This window comes from Pituophis catenifer, unplaced genomic scaffold (assembly GCF_029215685.1).
Source record: "Pituophis catenifer annectens isolate HBS135680 unplaced genomic scaffold, rPitCat1.0.hap2 SCAF_1, whole genome shotgun sequence".
In the NCBI taxonomy this organism is placed as follows: Eukaryota; Metazoa; Chordata; class Lepidosauria; order Squamata; family Colubridae; genus Pituophis; species Pituophis catenifer.
The window spans coordinates 163,735,421-163,755,259 of NW_027256881.1; the positions used below are offsets into that span (position 1 = coordinate 163,735,421).

At 39.7% G+C, this 19,839-nt stretch overlaps 1 protein-coding gene across 1 annotated transcript in view; it reads right to left on the reverse strand.

Moving 5' to 3' along the window:
* MLPH (melanophilin) overlaps nucleotides 1-19,839 on the reverse strand; it is a 123,199-nt gene that overhangs the window by 26,571 nt on the left and 76,789 nt on the right. Inside the window, exon 14 of the mRNA XM_070956766.1 lies at nucleotides 10,866-10,923. Within this exon, the coding sequence (XP_070812867.1) occupies nucleotides 10,866-10,923 (58 nt within the window). The remainder of the gene's footprint in view (nucleotides 1-10,865; nucleotides 10,924-19,839) is intronic.

Below are 19,839 nucleotides of genomic sequence, written 5' to 3' on the forward strand. Positions count from 1 at the left end.
GTTCTTTATCTATCTGTGTTTCTGTTATTTGTTCCAACCATTTTCTAATATTAGACCAAAATTTCTTTGCTGCCGGGCATGTCCACCATAAATGATAGAAGGTTCCTTGTGTCTTCTTACACTTCTAGCAGATTGGGCTATTTTTGGGCTGTATTTTCGCCAGTCTAGTTGGAGACATGTGCCACCTATAAAACATTTAAAGTTGATTTTCCTTATACGCCACTGCTCTTGTTAATTTTATATTTATTTGCCAAAAATTTTCCCATTTTTCCAAAGGTATTGTATGTTTAATGTTTTGAGCCCATTTTATCATCGTTTCCTTGATTGTCTCTTCTTCCATTTTATAGCATAAAAGAAATTTATAGATTCTGCTAATTAATTTGTTTTCTGAGTCTAGTATAATTTTGTCTATTTCTTGTTTTTGTTTATTAATTTCATATGTTTTTATATGTTCTCTGTATTTAGATTGTATTTGGGTATAAGTCCACCAATCTATTTCTCTATCTGATTCTGTATCCAATTGTTGTTTTGTTTTTAGTTTACCTTGGTGGTCGATTAAATCTTTATATCTAATTATTTTTGTCTTATCTGTTAAATTTGGATGTCTAATTGATTCTACCGGCGCTAACCAACTTGGTATTTTCATGTAATGTTGTTTTTTGATTTTAAGCCAAATTTGTAGTAATGAGTTTCTTATTGTGTGTCTTTTAAAGTATGAATGTGTTTTGTATTTTTCATCCCACATTTTTTTTTTTTTTTTATTATTAACGTTTGTATTACATGTATTTTTATTGTTCACTGTTCACCGCCCTGAGTCCCTTAGGAATAGGGCGGTATATAAATTTAATAAATAAATAAATAAAATAAATAAATAAATAAAGAGTGCCAGCCAATTTGGAGTTCGTGTCCCTCAATTGTTAAAATTCTAGAATTCTTTAATTTTATCCAGTCTTTAACCCACGATAGTACTGCTGCTTGATAGTATATCTCCCAATCTGGGAGTGCAGCTCCTCCTCTATCTTTTGTATGCTGGAGCAGCTTAAAATTTATTCGTGGCCTTTTCCCTTGCCATATAAATTTAGATGTCATTTTATTCAATTTTTCAAAGAACGATTTATCTATTTTTATTGGGGTAACCTGAAACAGATATAAGATATAAGAATTTAGGTAGTATAGTCATTTTAATGGCCAAAATTCTTCCTAGGAATGAGATGTATAAATTTTCCCATTTTTCTAAGTCTTTCCTTGTTTGTTCTATTAGTTTATCATAATTATTTTCTTTTATTGCTGACATTCTCATGGACAACCAGATTCCTAGATATTTTATTTTTTTCATTGTTTGAATTTGTATACTATCTGACAATTCTTTTTCTTGATTTTTCGTTAGATATTTTACAATTAGTTTCGATTTGCTTTTATTGATTTTTAATCCAGCCACTTCTCCGAATTCTTCTATTTTTTGAAACAAATTGGGTATAGATTCCATAGGATTTTCTATTATAAACACTAAATCATCAGCAAAGGCCTGGGCTTTATATTCTTCTTTATTGATCTTTAAACCTTCAATTCCTTGATCTTCTCTGATTTTTTTCAGCAGGATTTCCAATGATAGAATATACAGTAAGGGAGAAAGTGGGCAACCTTGTCTAACTCCTTTTGTTATATTAAATTTATCTGTTATGTCATCATTCATAATTATCTTTGCTGATTGGTTTGTATAAATTTCTTTTATAATTTTTCCAAATTTTTCCCCAATTTGCATATTTTGTAATTGTCTAATCATAAATTTCCAATTTTGGTTGTCAAAGGCTTTTTGGGCGTCAAGGAAAACCAACGCCACCTGTTTCTCTGGGTGCGATTCATAGTATTCTAAAGTATTAAGTACTGTTCTCATATTGTTTTTTATTTGGCGTCCCGGCAGAAATCCATTTTGGTCTGGGTGTATATATGTATTTAATACTAATTTAATTCTTTCGGCCAGAATTCCTGCAACACTTTTAATGTACTGTACAAGTTAGACAACGATCTTTTTCTATATTTAAGAGAATTTATCTCTATGAATTACTTGGCATTCCCCACATTATCATTTATTCACATTAACTCCAAGTTTGGACACAATATTATATCTAAACCATTTAATGACATCCTTTTTGCTTTAGTGACCAATGCTTGTTATTAAAAATTGTATTAACATAAGAATTACATTGATGACTCTTGATTTCTATTCAATTTTTCTTTTTCTTTTAAATCTCCATGTTCAATGTGTTGTACTTTGTTTTAATAGTAAGAAAATACACTGCACTTTTAAAATTATTTTGTGAACTTTGCAATAACTCTACAATGTAGAGTGCTCTCCCATGGCATAGGACCTACAATGCTCTCCCATGGCATAGGACCTAGTTACCTTCGAGACCGCCTGCTGTCACAGACGACCTCCCATCGACCCGTACGCTCCCACAGAGAGGGCCTCCTCGGGGTGCCATCAGCCAAACAATGTAGGCTGGTGACCCCCAGGGGGAGGGCCTTCTCTGTGGGGGCACCTACCCTCTGGAATCAGCTGCCCCCAGAGACAAGGAGAATCCAAGACCTCGGTGCCTTCCGCCACGCCCTTAAAACTTTCTTATTTCAGCAAGCCAGGCTGGCTTAACAAATTCTTTTAATAATTTTAATTGGTTTTGTCTTTTTAAATTTGGGGCCAAACAGAGATATTTCTTTTAATTGTTTTTAATGTTTGTATTATATGTTTTTATCTGGCTGTACACCGCCCTGAGTCCTCAGGGAGAAGGGCGGTATATAAATTTGAAATAAAATAATAATAATAAAAAAATGTAAGTAAGAATTATTGCCTTAATGCTGTAGCAGTTGAATGAGTGATCAATAATATTTTCTAAGTCCTCCTTCCCCCTCAATTCATACTAGAAGCAAAATTTGAATCCAGTACAGGTAGTCCTCACTTAACGACCCCAAATTGGACTGGAATTTCTATCACTAAGTGAAGCAATTGTTAGACAAAACATCATGTGACTTAACAATCGCAGTTCCAGTAGTCCTACTGGCTCAGCTTTTTTGCTTCCATGTGGATCTGAATAAAAGATGTGGCTACTCTAAGAGACATGTTAAATTTAAATAAAATGGGAGAACTCTGCGGAAGTCTGCTGCTACTTCAGTGACTGGTAGAATCAATTCTTCCTTATCATTTTCAGAGGCATCACAACTCTAAAATTTACCCTAGTAGATTACATCTAGTAATGAGAATATGCTAATCAAATGGGGGCATTTGGGACTGGTATAAATAACTGTAAGGAAAGAAAATTGTGGAATAAATACTTAAAACTTTATTAAGCAGATAGTTCTTTAACTATAAAAGTCCTTTAAGCAAGTTAATTCCACTTTCCGCAAGTATAAGTTATCCCATGTTTATTACTGTGAAGTCTACCATCATGTCTTGCCATTCTGTTGGAAGGTGGGGGAGGAGGCTTGCTGGCATTTTGGATGCTTTTGCTTTGACTGTAACTGTTTGGGAATTGTGGAAGTGGACTGTCTTCAGAGATGGAACAGATTCCCTCTCAGGTTCCAGCCTGACTTCAAGGCCATTGTGCCCAGAGGGTGAACTGTTATCTGCCTAGCATCTGAGAGTTTCCATAGCAACCTTGTGGCATCACATTGGCTGCTGGTGTCAAGAGTAGATCATTCTTTCACCTAGTTACTTCTTTGCTCTCTGCTTGACAACAATTGGGAAGGGTGTGCTTGGAACGTCTGGGGCGGAATGGAATGCTAAGACTCTGTCTGCAGACTGTGAGACTCTGCTGCCAAGGTCACGACGCACAGGTGTTTGAACGAGGCAGGCTATTCCCATAACATTCGACTGGACAACACAATGAACTGAGGGGGATGGCCAATGGGGAAAATCAAGTTTAACTATGTGGGTTTTTGTACTGGAACTTTAGACCTGGTTTCGCTTCTATTGTGCCAATATAGTGTATTCAATAAAGTTTACTTTTTGAGAAGAACAATTCCTGATTTGGATTTGCTAGCTGGACAGCTGACATTAAGCCAGCTCTCACTACTGCAGCCTACTTGGACCCCTCCAGGAGAGCTGCAACATCAAGATGTCGGTGGCTGACAAGAAGATGGATGGCAGGGCGAAGCTGGGAGAAGCCCCTCTCTGGGAGCTGTTGACAGCAACCCAAGTGGGGTTGCTGTCAACCGGCCAGCGTGTGCCCTAAACAGGGCCAGCATGTCCCCTAAACAGAGAGCTGAGAAGCTGGAGCAGCCACCTGTGTGCCAAGGAGGGGCACTGCACCGGGAAAAAGGGGCAGTGGGCAAGCGGCATGGTGAAGGCAGAGCCTCCGGAGTTACGGTGGTCCAAGGAAGCAAGTGGAAAGCCAGGAGAGCAGCCAAATGGCAGGAACCAGCAGAGTGGAGGTTCCTGATGGAGCAGTTCAGAGAGAAATTTGGTGGGCTAGAGGTCTGTAGCCCTCCCTCACTGAGGCCGGCAGTAATGGGAGCTGGGGTGTGGGCTGCCAATCAACTGGCTACCCCATCCCCTCCTCAGCCACAATCAATGGCATCAAACCCAACTACACCGATAGGACCCACACAGCAAAGGGCAGCAGTAAGCCTCCACACAGGCAGTCCCAAAGGTGGTAGGGTTACCGCTAAGCTACATACAGCAGAATTGAGCCTCCCCCCTTGAGGGCAAAATTTGACAGCCAGCTTGAAAAGTTAGCCTACTTCCTGACTCAAGTGTGGAATTATTTGGAGTGGTATGGTGCAGTGTACCCTGAGGAGCCCTCCTGTGTGAATGCGGTTACATCAAACCTGGAAGGAGACACTGTAGAGTGGCTGGTGTCGCTCTATGATGAAGAGGCCCCTGAGCTGATGAATATGGATGTCCTTGTGCAACAGATGCGGTACAGATTGGAGGACAGCCCACTGAGTAGAGGCCAGGATCCTCTCTATTCAGCAAGGGAAGCGAACAATGCATTTGAGAGTTCCGCAGCCTGGTAGCCCATCTGAGAGGATGGCCTGAGCCCCTGCTGGTCTACCAGGTTCTGGGACAGCCTGAACTGAGAGTTGTACCTCAACTGCCTATCTCCGGGTGTGGTACCGGGTGTGGCTACTAATAAGGAGCTAGGCCTGATGGAGTACTGACAGCATGTCACGCACGAGAATCAACCCGCCGAATGGCTGGGAGGCGCCCTGCAGCCTGCAGGGAAAAAGGAGGTGTTCCTCCTGACCCAAAGGAGAAGCCCTGTCGAATCCTGGGAGCCTGCTTCTGATGCGGGAAGGAAGGCCACTGAGCAGCTGACTGCCCCATTCTGCACCCAGCGTCTGCATTATGGGCTCCCACCAGGCTAAAGGCAAAGAAGCTGCCAGCGAAGTTGTGGGTTGGACAGCAAGCCATGGAGTTCTCTCCCCAATCTAGCAAGGGGGAGGGCCCCGACAAACCTGGTCTGGTCTTTTACGAGAGCAACAGTGAGGGGGAAGATAACCTAATGGTAAGTGGTGTCAAGTGGGAGTAAAGAGCATCCTCATGGCCCTATTAGACTCAGGGTGCACCCAGTGCCTAATTAGCTTGCTGACGGTGGAAAAGCTGGGGTTCAGACTCAGGAAATTAAGAAGGCCCATGGGTTTGAACAACTAGACAGTTCCCTTACAGAGGGGGTGCCAGTGACCTGCTTAATGGATCCAGTGAGCCTAAGGCTTGGGAATCATGTAAAGACTATTCGCTTTATTGTGGCCCCGAGAATGACAGAGACTGAGGCTAGCCTGGCTGAAGAAGTGGAACCAGGCAGTAAATTGGGACAGTAACAAGTGGTACATGAGTAGGAGAGCGGCTAAGCAGCAGGAAGTGGGAAAAACGGCAGCCGTGAGCCATGAGCCTGCGGTTAGGAAAGTGAAACTAATAGAGAGCAAGGAGCTAGAGCTGCTTATTCCAAGAGAGTACTGCGATCTTGCTGAAGCGTTTAGTGAGAAGGAGTTGTATGTGCTTGCACCCCACCAGCCCACAGACTGCGCCATTGAAATTGTTCCAAACTCCAAATTTCCAAAGCCAAAGATGTATTCCATGAAGCCCAGAGAGATGGAGGAACTTAGAAATTTTATAGATAAGAACTTGGCCAGGAGCTTCATCCAATCGGCTAACTTACGAGTGGCAGCCCCTGTACTCTTCAAGGAAAAGAAAGATGGGTCCCTGAGGATGTGCATGGATAATAGGGGGATTAATGATATTTGCGTGGAAAACATGTACCCCCTCCCCTGATAAAGGACATGTTAGGTTACTTATCTAAGGGGAAAGTCTTCACTAAGCTGGACTTGAGGGAAGCGTATTACCAAGTGAGAATCAGGGAGGGGGATGAGTGGAAAACAGTGTTCAACTATCCCTTGGGTGCTACCATTCTGGGTGATGCCATTTTCGTTACAGGGGGCACCGGCTGTGTTCATGCAACTAATCAATGAAGTCTTACATGAGTACTTATATAAGGGGGTACAGCTATACCTGAATGACATTTTAATTTACACTGAGACCATGGAAGAATATGTGAAGCTAGTGAGGGCTGTGTTAAAAAAGCTGCTTAAAGCTCAGCTATATGCGAAGCTATCCAAATGTGACTTTCACAAGACCAGTTTAGACTACCTAGGGTACCGCATCTCCAGTGAGAGGGTGGAAATGGACCTGGGGAAAGTGAAAGCAATTTTAAATAGGAAGCCCCACGGATCAGGAGACAGCTGTAGAGTTTCCTGGGGTTTGCAAACTTCTATAGGCAATGCATTCCTACCTCCGCACAGATAGCCCTGCTCATCACAAATGTATTAAAAACAGGAAAGGGGGTGAAGCCCAAACCAAGCCAACTCTTGAATTGAATTGTTGAATGCCAAATGGCGTTTGAGAAGCTAAATAGATTTTTTGCCATTGAGCCAGTCTTGAAACACCCAAACCCAGAGAGCCATTTGTGATCCAGGCAGCCGTTAGTGACATGGCCATGGGGGCAGTGTTATTGCAGAGAACTGCAACCCTGTGCTGGACACAGCTGTCCAACACCAAGAGGCAGTGGGCAATTTGGAAGAAGGAAGCTTATGCTGTCTGCTGGGCATTCCTCATCTAGAGGCAATTCTTAAGAGGGTAGCAAAATCCCATTTGAAGTCTGAACTGACCACAAACATCTGGAAGCACTGAAGGCCCCAATGAAATTGTCCCCTAAGCAGGTCAGTACTTTAACTGGTTCAACTTTACCCTGCGCTATTTGCTGGGGGGGGGGGATTTCCTCGCAGACACGCTTTCATGCTTGCCTCAATATAAAAACACTAGAGAAGAGATAGTTAATTCCATCATCCCCTCTAAAGAGCTTGCAGCGCCAGCCCAAGAACCCTCCTGGCCCTGGAGAAGACTTGTTGATCCAGCATCTGAAAAAAGCCTGGGTGACTTGATGCTGAAGCAAGGCTTAGCGTGGAAGGGGAGTAAAGTGTATGTCCCAGCCAGCCAGAGAGTTTTGGTTCTACAGAGGAATCATGATGCACAGCCAGCAGGGCATTTTGGGTTCATAAAAATCCTGCACTTTGCAAAGAGAATTTTGGTGGCTGAGGATGAAAAAGGACATAGAACCAGGGGTGAAATGCTCCCGGTTTGGACTGGATCGCCTGATCTGGTAGTGATGGCGGCGGGTGGTTCGGAGAAATCCCTGTGCCCCCCCTCCTATTTTTTTTACTTTTAAAAGCATTTTTTTTTGTCAGAAGAGGTTGTAGAAAAAATGCTTTTAAAAGTAAAAAAAAAAAGTCTCTGATGATCGTGCGGCTCAGCTGGGATTGTCAAAAACCTTTCAAAGCATTTTTTTCTGCAACCTCTTGGCCGAAGAGGTGGTAAAAAAAATGCTTTGAAAAGTCTCTGACAATCCCAGCTGAGTTGCCTGATCAGCAGAGAAGCATTTTTTAAAAAGCCTCTCTGACAATCCCAGTTGAGTTGCCTGATCAGCAGAGAGGCTTTTCAAAGCATTTTTTAAAAAGCCTCTCTGACAATCCCAGCTGAGTTGCCTGATCGGCAGAGGCTTTTCAAATAATTAGAAAAAATGCTTTGAAAAGTTAAAAAAAAAAAAACGTTGGCCACGCCCACCCAGTCACATTATCCCCCCCACACCCACACACAAATGTCACATTTTACATTTCACCCCTGCATAGAACCCTATGTGGCAAGCTGCCTTGTATGCACATCTATGAAGTGCTTGGCAGGGAAACCTGTGGCAAGCCTGACTACGCTGTGGGAGGAGATAGCCATGGACTTCATAGTTGAGCTGCCTGAAAGTATCGAAAGTACTGAAATATGGACTGTTGTTGACCTGTTCTCAAAACAGGCGCATTTCATACCGTGCCTGAAACTTCCTTCAGCCAGACCTTAGCAAAACTGTTTGTTCAGTTCTACTGCATGGGTTCCCAAAACAGATTATCTCAAACCAAGGAGTACAATTCACTGCAAAATTCTGGCAGGAGTTTTTGAACTTGATAGATTCCTCTCAAGGGCTTAGCTCTGCCTTCCATCCTAGTACTAGCGGACCGGCAGAGTGAGCTAACTTAATGGTGGAACAATACTAATGATGCTGCGTAAACTATCAGCAGACTATTTGGGCTGAGCTGCTGCCATTTGCCGAGGTGGCAAACAACAATTCCGTGCATAGTAGCACTGGGTTTACCCCTTTCAAGGTGGCAACGGAGGTTAAATTTGCAGCTATGCCAGAGCTTCCCCAGGAAACCCCATCCTCAGCAACATTAGCAGAGTGGATGTACACTCTGAGAGGCACATGGGTTACGGTGCACAGGGCACTAGAGAAAGCAAGGGAGGGCCACAAAAAACAATCAGACTGAAAGAGGGCCCCGCAAAGAGAGTTTAAGATGAGTGATAAAAATGTACCTATCCACAAAATATTTAAACTTGAGACAGCCCTGCAAGAAATAGGGTCCAATGTATATAGGCCTATTTTCCATTGTGTGGATTATTAACCAGGAACTTCAGATGCCAAGAAGTATTAGGCAGGTCCACCTGGTGTTTCATTGCGGCCTGTTAAAACTCTTCCGAGATTCTAAACTGAGGCCAGTTTGGGTGCCCCCTCTGCCCCAGTCTTCATAAAGGGGAAGACTATTACGAAATTAAGGACGTCCTGGATTCTAGACTCCACAAGGGGAAATTGCAGTACCTTGTGCAGTGGAAAGGCTACCCTGTAGCAGATGCAGAGTGGGTAGCAGCAACAGAAGTAGCTAGGCTGGTAAAAGAGCTTTCATTCTTGATACCCTAATTGGCCAAAGTGAAACGAATATTTTGTACAATGGGGGGATTGCTTATGATTATGTATGTTTACATGTGTTACAGATGCATCTTTTTTCCTGGGGGTCAGCATGTCAAGAGTAGATTGCTCTTTCACCCAGTTACTTCTTCGCTCTCTGCTTGACAACAATCAGGAGGGGAGTGGTTGGAATGTCTGGGGGGAAGGGAATGCCAATCCTAACCCCTTTGTAGATCATGAAACCAAACCCTGCTGCCTCCAAATGCGCAGGTGTTTGAATAAGGCAGGTTGTTCCCATAACTAGAGGAACTCATTTGATTGGACAACACAATGAACTGAGGGGGATGGCCAACAGGGATAATCAAGTTTAAATATGTGGGTTTTGGCACGGGAACTTTAGAGCTGGTTTCGCTTCTACTGTGCCAATATAGTGTATTCAATAAAGTTTATTTTTTGGGAAGAACAATGACCCAAGAATTCCTGATTTGGATTCGCTAGCTGGACAGCTGACAGGGGGTTTGGGTTTTGGGAAATGAAAGAATGCTGGTTGCTTTGCACAGGCTTTTTCAGATTTCGCCTTGCTCTCTTGCAACCGTTTTCTCTCAGTAAAAGTTCTTTTGATTCAACTTGATGAATTCAAGAGTCCTATTTTCCTGAGCGGTTAGCTGAGGCAGGTCCTTATAATTACATATAATAATCTATGAAGTTGTCTTTTATATATAGGTAGTCCTCATTTAGCATCACAACTGGGACTGGCAATTTGGTCAATAAGTGAAGCGGTTGCTGAGTGAAACTGTAAGTGTGCTTATGATCTTCTTCAGCTTTCCTTTCCTTTACAGTTCTGCAAAGATTATAAATGTGAGCATTGACTGCAAAGCTACTTTTTCATTGCCGGCATTACTGCAAATGTTGCTGAAAGATTATCCGTATAACTTTCTGCTTAAATATTAATATATGTTGAAAATACACCTGGAAAAACAAAAGGTCCTCATTTAATGACCACTTGATCAATGACCAAAGTTACAACAGCACTGAATGAAATTACAGTTGTTGCAGTGACCCTATAGTCACATAATTAAAATCTGGGCACTTGGCAGCCTGCCCACATTTATGATCACAGAGGTTGCTTGACTCCCCCTCACCAACTCTAACCTTTCAGCTGCCCTGTATTCTACCACTGCCATTTACCCCCTGCTGCCCCCTCCCCCCCAGGGTATTTTCTCCCACTGATGATGAGGCCATGCAAAGGTCCAGCAGCTTCTTCTGCCAATTGGGCCTCAGCACCGGGAAGAAGAAAACAGCAAAGATCAGTTGGGGGCAATAGGTCGAGACAAGGGTGAGTGGCAGCAGAGTGCAGGGTGAGTGAAATAAAAGAATTGTCTTCAAGACCCTTTCAGCATGATGCAGAAACTCTGGCAGAGTAATAGCTGAATATGTATGAAAATGACATTATAAAATTGATCCATACATTCCAGGTATGCACACATGCAGAAAGTAACTCAACTCTGCTTTTAACCAAGGCAACTATTATTAGGCAGAGGCTGCCAATCAACTGAGCATTTTCCTCCTTGCATAAATGAGCAAAGATCTTACTTGCAGTTTCATGGGAAATACTGAATTTCTTCCTCAACACACGGGACACAGACATGACCTAAAAAGAATAAAATCTTGTTAACATGTAAATAAGAGTTGGCTGTATTTTCCCCCATTGCAACTTTCTTCAGCAAGACAGCATTTTGGCCCAGAAATAAATGTCAGTTCACTCATTTATTTTGTGGATAATTCTATTTTGCTGATGTACTCTTTTGCCTGCATTAATTCATTAAGTAAATGAAGTTCATTAAAATATTTCTTCTATTTGGATTAGACTTTTTTTTAAGAAGCTGAATATCCTGTTTCTCCCTACAACTCTTCAACTGTACACCATTTAGCCAATTGTTTGCATCAAAATGTCATTTGCAATATGCAGTCATTAATGTCATACCAGAAAGCCCAAGGGAAATATTTCTTAGGACTACAGGATCATGTCTATCACTAAGCACCATCAATAAGTATTGAAAGAGGTTTTGAAAATTAGTATTTGAATTTCTAGAACGCAGTTTGATTTGTAGATCCCAATTTCAGAGATTTATATGTTTCTGCTTCTCCAGGTTCAATATCATGTAGAAGTATGTACAAATTTAAAACAGGCAAGATTTATATTTTGATCTTTTGTGAATTTTACTTGGTAAATGTTATTTTTCGATCTATATTTTAAGTATGTAGTCTTAATTAAGCAGAGTTTATTGGCATACATGATATATGATCAGCATTTTCATTAGTATCATTGGCTGCTGGTGATGTTAGAAAAATCATGCAATGAAAATTTAAAAATGGCAAAAGCTATGGTTATCTGAGTTTAAACTTTTATGATGATATCTTCAAAATTAACTAGGCAATCCTTGTAGATTTCAGAGCAAGTAGAGTATTTGTTTCAAAAAATGAGCCTAGGAAGAAAGTGCTTGTCTCTTGTTCTGAAGTCATCCAAGATTAGATTTTAAAATTGGGGAAAATCTTCTTTGGCTAAATGTCAATGAGCAGCTAAATGACAGTTTCCATCGTTGCTATGTCTCATCTTGTACTTGCATATACTTTCAAATCATCTGGTGATATTGTATCAGGAAAGTTTGAGTCCTCTATAGAATTATATACATTCCTGGGAGGCTGAAGGTTAAATCCTTGGAATGAAGGATATGAAAAACATTGATTTTATTTATGATAATCAAGTGGTAAGAAAATAGTTGGATGAGTATGCACCCGCTTTGCATATCTTTACCTGCTCTAGGGCTAATTCATTCAAAAGTGACAAAACAAGCCACTTAGAAAGGCTAAATATAAGATACAACTGAATTTATAATGAAGAAGAAAGAATATCTTCTTCCACCAGAATTCTATGGCTTGGACCCTTTATCTAATCTCTTTACTTTCCTATTTTCTCTGCTGTTCAGTTCAGTGACAAATTTTTACTAGTGGACTTTATTTACTAATTCCTATAGTACATTATATGTAATGGTTTAAGATTCATGGCTCAGAAATGATCCATTATGGAGTTATTAGCATATATATGTTTGTTTTGTCACTTTGTAAAGTAGCATATAGGACATTGTTGTAAATTCTTCACAGCATTAGAAAGAGCATTCAAAATACTTAAACTCTCAAATGAGATCCAAGAAAAGGTATCCAAAATCCTACCTCTGACCAAAGCAACACATAAACAGAATGATCTTAAAGCAAACTGCCCTTCTCTAGCCATAAAAAATGTTACAGAAGGACCAAAAACCAGCAGACAAAGGCTGAATGACAGTTCTCATGGATAGAGAACAACAGATTAAAAAAAAACTAATAAAGTGTTGAAGATCAAAGATGCTTACATCTCTCTGGAAGAAAATATGCAGTCACCTAGAAAAGAAGCAACATCAAATGTCGCTTTAAAAGTAGCACAATCAAGTGCTTCTGTGATAGGTAGAAAAATACTCCAAACCTCCCTAGGGGGAAAAAAGGGGGAGTGTTGGTGATAGGAGATTCAATTTCCATGGGAACAGAACCAGCTGTCTGTAGACCAGACAGTCAACCCAGAAAGGTATGTTGTCTCCCTGGAGCAAAGATCAAAGAGCTGAGAACCAAACCAAAATAATAAAACTCACAGATTACTACCCTTTTCTACTACTACATGTAAGGATGAATGACACACACAAAAAAACATTTGAAAACAATATGGAGTGATTACAAGCAGCTAGGCAAGAAAAGGAGTTAGGTGCACAAGTAGTTTTTTCATCTCTACTGCCAATGAAAGGTCAACATCCAGTAAGAGAATAAAGGATTCTAGAAGTGAACTACTGGCTAAAGGGTTGGTGTCACCAAAAAACTTTTGGATTCCTGGACCATGGTCTGCACTACATCCATGATGGGCTTTTGGCAAGGGATGGGCTGCACCTCACAAAGACTGGGAAGAATGTTTCTGGAAAATGACTAGCTCAACTTATTAGGAGGGCTTTAAACTAAAATTGGTGGGAAGGGTGACCAATCTTTAAAATCTCCAGGAACTAATTCCAATCAAACTCCTAGAAAACAAGTCAAATAAAGAGGTAAGGAGGGATAGGAAGGAAGACAAACTCAAACACCAAATGGGAGTAATAGGAAGCATACCCAGAGTCAGACATAAAGATCTCAAGTGCCTATATACTAATGTACAAAATTTGGGGAACAAACAGGGTGAACTCGAATTATTAATATACGAAGGTAGATATGATATAGTTGCAATCACAGAAACTTGGTGGGATGAAACCTATGACTAGAACATACTGATAGAAGGTTACAAATTGTTCAAAAAAACCAGACCCCATAAAAGAGGAGGTGGAGTTACACTGTATGTAAAGGACCACTACATTGCTACAGAAATGCACAAAACCAAAGACAAAAACCACCTAGAATGCCTATGGGTCAATATATATATATAAAAGAATGATATTGCCATAGGTGTATACTACATGCCACCCAACCAAGCAGAAAAAATAGATGTACTTTTTGCTTACCAATTAACAAATATATGTAGGAAACACACAACAATAGTAATGGGGGGCTTCAATTACCCTGACATCAACGGGAAGACTAATTCTGCACCAAGTGAGAAATCAAATAGGTTCCTGACCAACCTAGACGACAACTTTGTTGTCCAAAAGATAGAAGAGGGAACTAGAGGGACAGCCATACCAGACTTAATTCTTACAAACAGAGAAGAAATGATAAAGGGAGCTGAAACTGAAGGAACCTTGAGTGAGAGTGACCATGTCATAGTAGAATTCAATGTAATGCAAACACATGCAATACAATATGACACCAGAGTTTTAGATTTTAAAAGAGCTGATTTTAACAAACTCAGAGAGAACTTGGGAAAGATTCCTTGGATGAAAATCCTAAAGGAGAAAACAACTGAAGAAGGTTGGGAAACTTTGAAAAATATGATCATAAAATCCCAGTCCAGCACAGTACCACTGAAAAAGAAAAACAAGAAATCCAAGAAGAAACCAGCATGGCTGCACAAAGATTTCTCTGACAAATTGAAAGACAAAAAGGACAAGTACAAAAAATTAAAAGAGGGACACATAACTAAGGCAGAATATCAGCAGATAGCCAGAATCTGCAAAGATGAAACAGATCATGCCAAAGCAATCTTATTTCATTCTTCAACATAGTGACTAAATTAGTGGACCAGTGAAATACTATGGACATGGTATACTTTGACTTCAGCAAGGCATTCAACAAAGTAGACGACAACTTGGTACTGGTAAATTAGAAAAAAGTGAGATACTGTAGATAGCATTACCATCAGATGGATTTGTAACTGGCTGACAAACCATACTCAACAAGTAGTCCTTAACAGTACCACGTCTATATGGAGCAGTGGGATACCACAAGGTTCCATCTTAGGCCCAGTACTCTTCAATATCTTCATAAATGACATTGATGAGGGAATAGAAGGAGAATATAGAATACAGAAGGAGAATATAGAATACAGAAGGAGAAAATAGCAAAATATAGAAGGGGCGTGCATAAGTGCACCAGCGTGCCTACCGTCCCTGTCCTAATATTCCTTTTTACTTACTCTTTTCATGTATTCAAATTATGTTTAGATTTTTACCTGTTATCTTATATATGCTTGACAAATAAACTTATGATTATGATTATGAATTTACCAAATCTGTGGATGATACTAAGCTGGCAGGAATAGCCAACACCCTACATGATAGGCTCAAGATCCAGATGGATCTTGACAGACTTGAACACTGGGCCCTATCTAACAAAATGAAATTTAATGTAGAGAGAAGTAAAGTCTTGCACTTAGGAAAGAAAAACCAAAAGTATATGTCAGCTTCCAAGCTGCCATAAGGAAGGGAGGAGAGGTTTGAACTTTCACCTACTTTTTCCCCTGAAGAACTGTCTCCACGGAGATAGAGATTGGAGGGGGGCATTCCTGTGAAATGACGGAGATGGGATGAATAGAGTGGCTTGGAAGATGGCCAATGAGACACAGAGAATTGGGAACCGGAAAGAGAGGTTTTGGGGGGGCCAAAGTTCAGTGCTAACTACGCTTGAGTCAGGGTCAGTTCGTTATGCCCAATAAAGAGAAAAATTTCCTCAAAGATCGGGCATCTGGAAATTCATTTATTTGGAGATAACAACGAAGCTTGACAGTATACATATAGACTGGGTGATACCAGGCTTAATAGCAGTAACTGTGAGAGGGGTCTTAGTGAACAACCAATTAAATATGAGACAATAATGTGCTGCGGCAGCCAAAAACGCCAATGCAATCCTAAATTGCATTAACAGAGGGATTCAATCAAGATCAAGTGAGGTACTAATACCACTCTATAAAGCCTTAACAAAACCACACCTAGAATACTGCATCCAGTTTTGGTTACCACACTATAAAAAAGATGTTGAGACTCTAGAAATAGTGCAGAGAAGAGCATCAAAGATGATTAGGGGACTGGAGGCTAAAACATAGAAAGAACGGTTACAGGAACCGGGCAAGACTAGTCTACTGAAGAGAAGGACCAGTGGAGACTAGCAGTGTTCCAATATTTGAGGGGCTGTCACAGAGAGGAGGTGGTCAACCTGTTTTCCAAAGCACCTGAAGGCCAGGCAAGAAATAATGGATGGAAACTGATCAAGGAGAAATTCAACCTAGAAATAAGGAGGAATTTTCTGACAGTGAGAACAATCAACCAATGGAACAGCTTGCTTGCAGAAGTTGTGGGAGTTTCATCACTGGAGGCTTTCAAGAAGAGACTGGACTGCCATCTATCAGAAATGGTGTAGGGTATCCTGCTTGGGTGGGGGGTTGGACTAGATGACCTACAAGGTCCCCTCCAACTCTGTTAATTGGTTAATCTGTAAACACAAGCTCAATTTAGAAATTATTCCAGTCAAAAAAGTCTCAATGATCTAGCCAAGGTAGGACAAATTATAAAACAACTATCATGTTCAAAAAGCTATGGATTCATTTTCCATGCTTTTATGGACACACAAAAATACACAGACCAGATATACCACTCTACCTAATTGTGTAACTATTGGGCACCCCAACATACAACTTAATAAATTCGTGAACTCACCAATAACACAGCATTCTTCACATCCATACAGGGTGTATAAAAATCAATGATTTTTTTAAAAAAATTTAAAAAAATCAGATTTTTTTTAATTTAAATCGGATTTTTTTGATTTAAATCGGATTTTTTTTAAATAAAACGCTTTTTGAGGAAAATATATTACCATCCAAAGGTTATTCCATCATGAAATAAAGATTAGTTTTTTAATTATGTAGAATAAGGCTGTATATGTTTAATTTTTTGGTAAATAAATTCCATTAATCCATTCACAATGTCATGCTCTTCCAGAGGTTTTTGTAAGATTATTGGGCAGTTTCTCTGCCTACAAGATATTATCACAGATGCTTGGTTTACTTTTGCAGTTCTCAAAACTGAATTTGACTCAGCAGAGATCACATGCCTCTTCTTCACAGCAAAAATGTTATAACATGAACAGAGTTGAGAAAAAGACCTTAATCCTATTGTTCTACAAACCGATGAATACAAAATCAACCCCTTCAGTGCTAAGTTTCAAGAAGTTCAGTGAATAGAATAGAAACAATATTTTTCTGATTGTTTGGAGTGGAATAGATCTGCACAAGAAGAAAGTGAAACTAAGTGTGAGGAGGAAGGGGCAAGCAGACAAGCAGTACAAAATGAAAGTGAAACTTTCTGAGCACAATACTGCACAGCCATAGACAGACAAGTCTTTGGATCTTTTTGTGTGTATGACCTGAGGTTTATCACATTCTTTCCTTGGAGGAAAAAACCTATAATGGCAGCAGGCCGTAAAAAAGACCCAGTTTGGCAATATTTTAATGAAGTTCCTTTACCTATTGGTAAGGCAGGCATGCGTGCAAACTGCAAACACTGCAACAAAGAAATGCAAGGCCTGGTGGCCCGAATGAGGCATTATCATGAGAAGTGCTGTGATGAAGATGACCAAAGAAACACATTTGAACAGGCAGGATCTTCAGGTTGGTAAACATTTTTATTGAATCATATTTCTAAAGACTGCCTTGAACTGTCATGTTTGAGCAAAATTATATTTCTTATTATTACTGCATGTTACTGTCATTTGGTACAGTTATGAAGAAAAGCAAATATTCCTTTTGGGGCAGTGCTGTGTACAATAAGCAGAAATTGTATAAACAATAAAATAACAGCATTGACTTTTTTGTTTAGGGGAATTCATGGATTCTGGAAACTATCCACCTTCAAGATCACCATCCTCCTGTTCTACAGTTTCAGAGTTATCCATCCAGGATAGTGCTTCATTAGCATCATCATCATCAGACACCCACAGCCACATATCACTGTCACCTAAAAGAAAGAAAAAACCCTTCCCTCCTGGGACCACCATAGATAAGTTTGTGATAAAAACTAGCAGATTAGAAAAAGAATTAATTGATAAAAAAATTGCCCAGTTTGTTTATGCAACGAACTCTTCTTTCCGTCTGACTGAGAACCCACATTTCATTAATATGGTTCAGTCACTGAGACCAAGATACAGTCCACCCAGCAGAGCAGATGTTGCAGGGAAACTGCTGGATAAAGTATATGACAGAGAAATGGAGCAATGTGCAACAGCTCTGGAGGGTAGAATTGTTAACCTAAGTATTGATGGGTGGAGTAATGTCCACAATGATCCTATTGTATGTGCTTGTATAACAACAGAAGAAGGGAAAGTCTTCCTTGCACAAACAATTGATACGTCAGGAAATGCACACACAGCAGAATACTTACAAGAAGTGGCAGTAAAAGCTATAATAACATGTGAACAAAAATTCAAATGTCTAGTACGCAGTTTGGTCACAGACAATGCTGCAAATGTATCCAAGATGAGAAGAAATTTAGAAGAGTAAGAAGGGAATACAAAGCTAATAACATATGGTTGCAGTGCTCATTTGCTGCACCTCTTAGCCAAAGACTTAAGTGTTCCAGAAATAAAGACTAATGTTGTTGAAATTGCTATATACTTCCGTAACAATCATTTTGCTGCAGCAGCTCTGAAAAGGATGGGTGGAACCAAGCTAACGCTCCCACAAGATGTTAGGTGGAATTCTGTGGTGGACTGTTTTGAGCAGTATATCAAGAACTGGCCTATTCTGATGACAGTTTGTGAAGAAAATCGAGATAAAATAGATGGCACTGTCACGGCCAAAACCCTCAACATTGGGCTTAAGAGAAATGTTGAACATATGCTGAGCATCCTGAAACCCATCTCTGAAGCTTTAAACAAAATACAGAAAAATAGCTGTTTTATTGCTGATGCTGTTGAAATTTGGAAGGATCTGAGTGAACACTTAAAAACAGAACTACACATGGACAGAATTAAATTACAAGCATTAAAAAAACGAATGGGACAAGTACTGTCTCCAGCTCATTTTTTGGCAAATATTGTCAATATCCAGTATCAGGGTCAAAACTTAAGTGCTGAGGAAAAGGAGTTAGCTATGACATGGGTATCCAGCAATCATCCATCTGTAATGCTAACTATAATAAACTTCAAAGCTAAGGAGGAACCATTCAAGAAATATATGTTTGCTGAAGATATTTTAAAGAAAGTCACACCAGTGAACTGGTGGAAGTCACTTAAGCACTTGGATTTAGAGACTGTTCAAGTAATGATTTCACTTTTAACAGCAGTAGCTTCTTCTGCAGGCGTTGAAAGAATATTCTCTTCCTTTGGACTCATTCATTCTAAATTGAGAAATTGTTTGGGACCCGATAAAGCAGGAAAGCTTGTTTTTCTTTTCCAGATTATGAACAAAGAAGATGAAGATGACGAGTGAGCTACAGAGGACAGTATTTAAGTTTTTCATGCGTAGACTGGGCTGACAGTCTAAGTTTCTTAATATATATATATATATATATATTGTTTAGCCAAATTAGTTAACAAACATGGATGTTTATTTAAGCAAATAACATATGCTGTAATGTTATTGTTTCAGTTGAATAAATCTATTTAAATTGTTATTATTAAGGTAATGATTATTTTTCTCCTTCCTAAATACAACAGAAAAGTTGTCCAAATATGAATGATTAACCTATTAAACTGGGGATAAAAAAACTAATATGAAAAGTTGTTATTCTAAAAAGCTTCATCTACTTGCATATTAAAGTTATACCAGCAAGAATTAGTCTTTATGTAGAAAACTATGATTTAAATCAAGCCTTACTGACTAGTGATTTAAATCGTGATTTAAATCAGTTTGATTTAAATCAAATCCACTCTGCATCCATAGATCCAAAACTGGCAAAAACCACTTAATCCTTACTGTACAAAGCTCCACAATAAGTGAAGGAAACAAAAATGGAATTTACTTAGAAATATGGAATTTATAGACTACCGCCTCACCATTTATTTTTAGTTTAGATATACAAAGAAATCAAAGGAACATCTATGGAATCACCTATTTTAGGATTCAAAT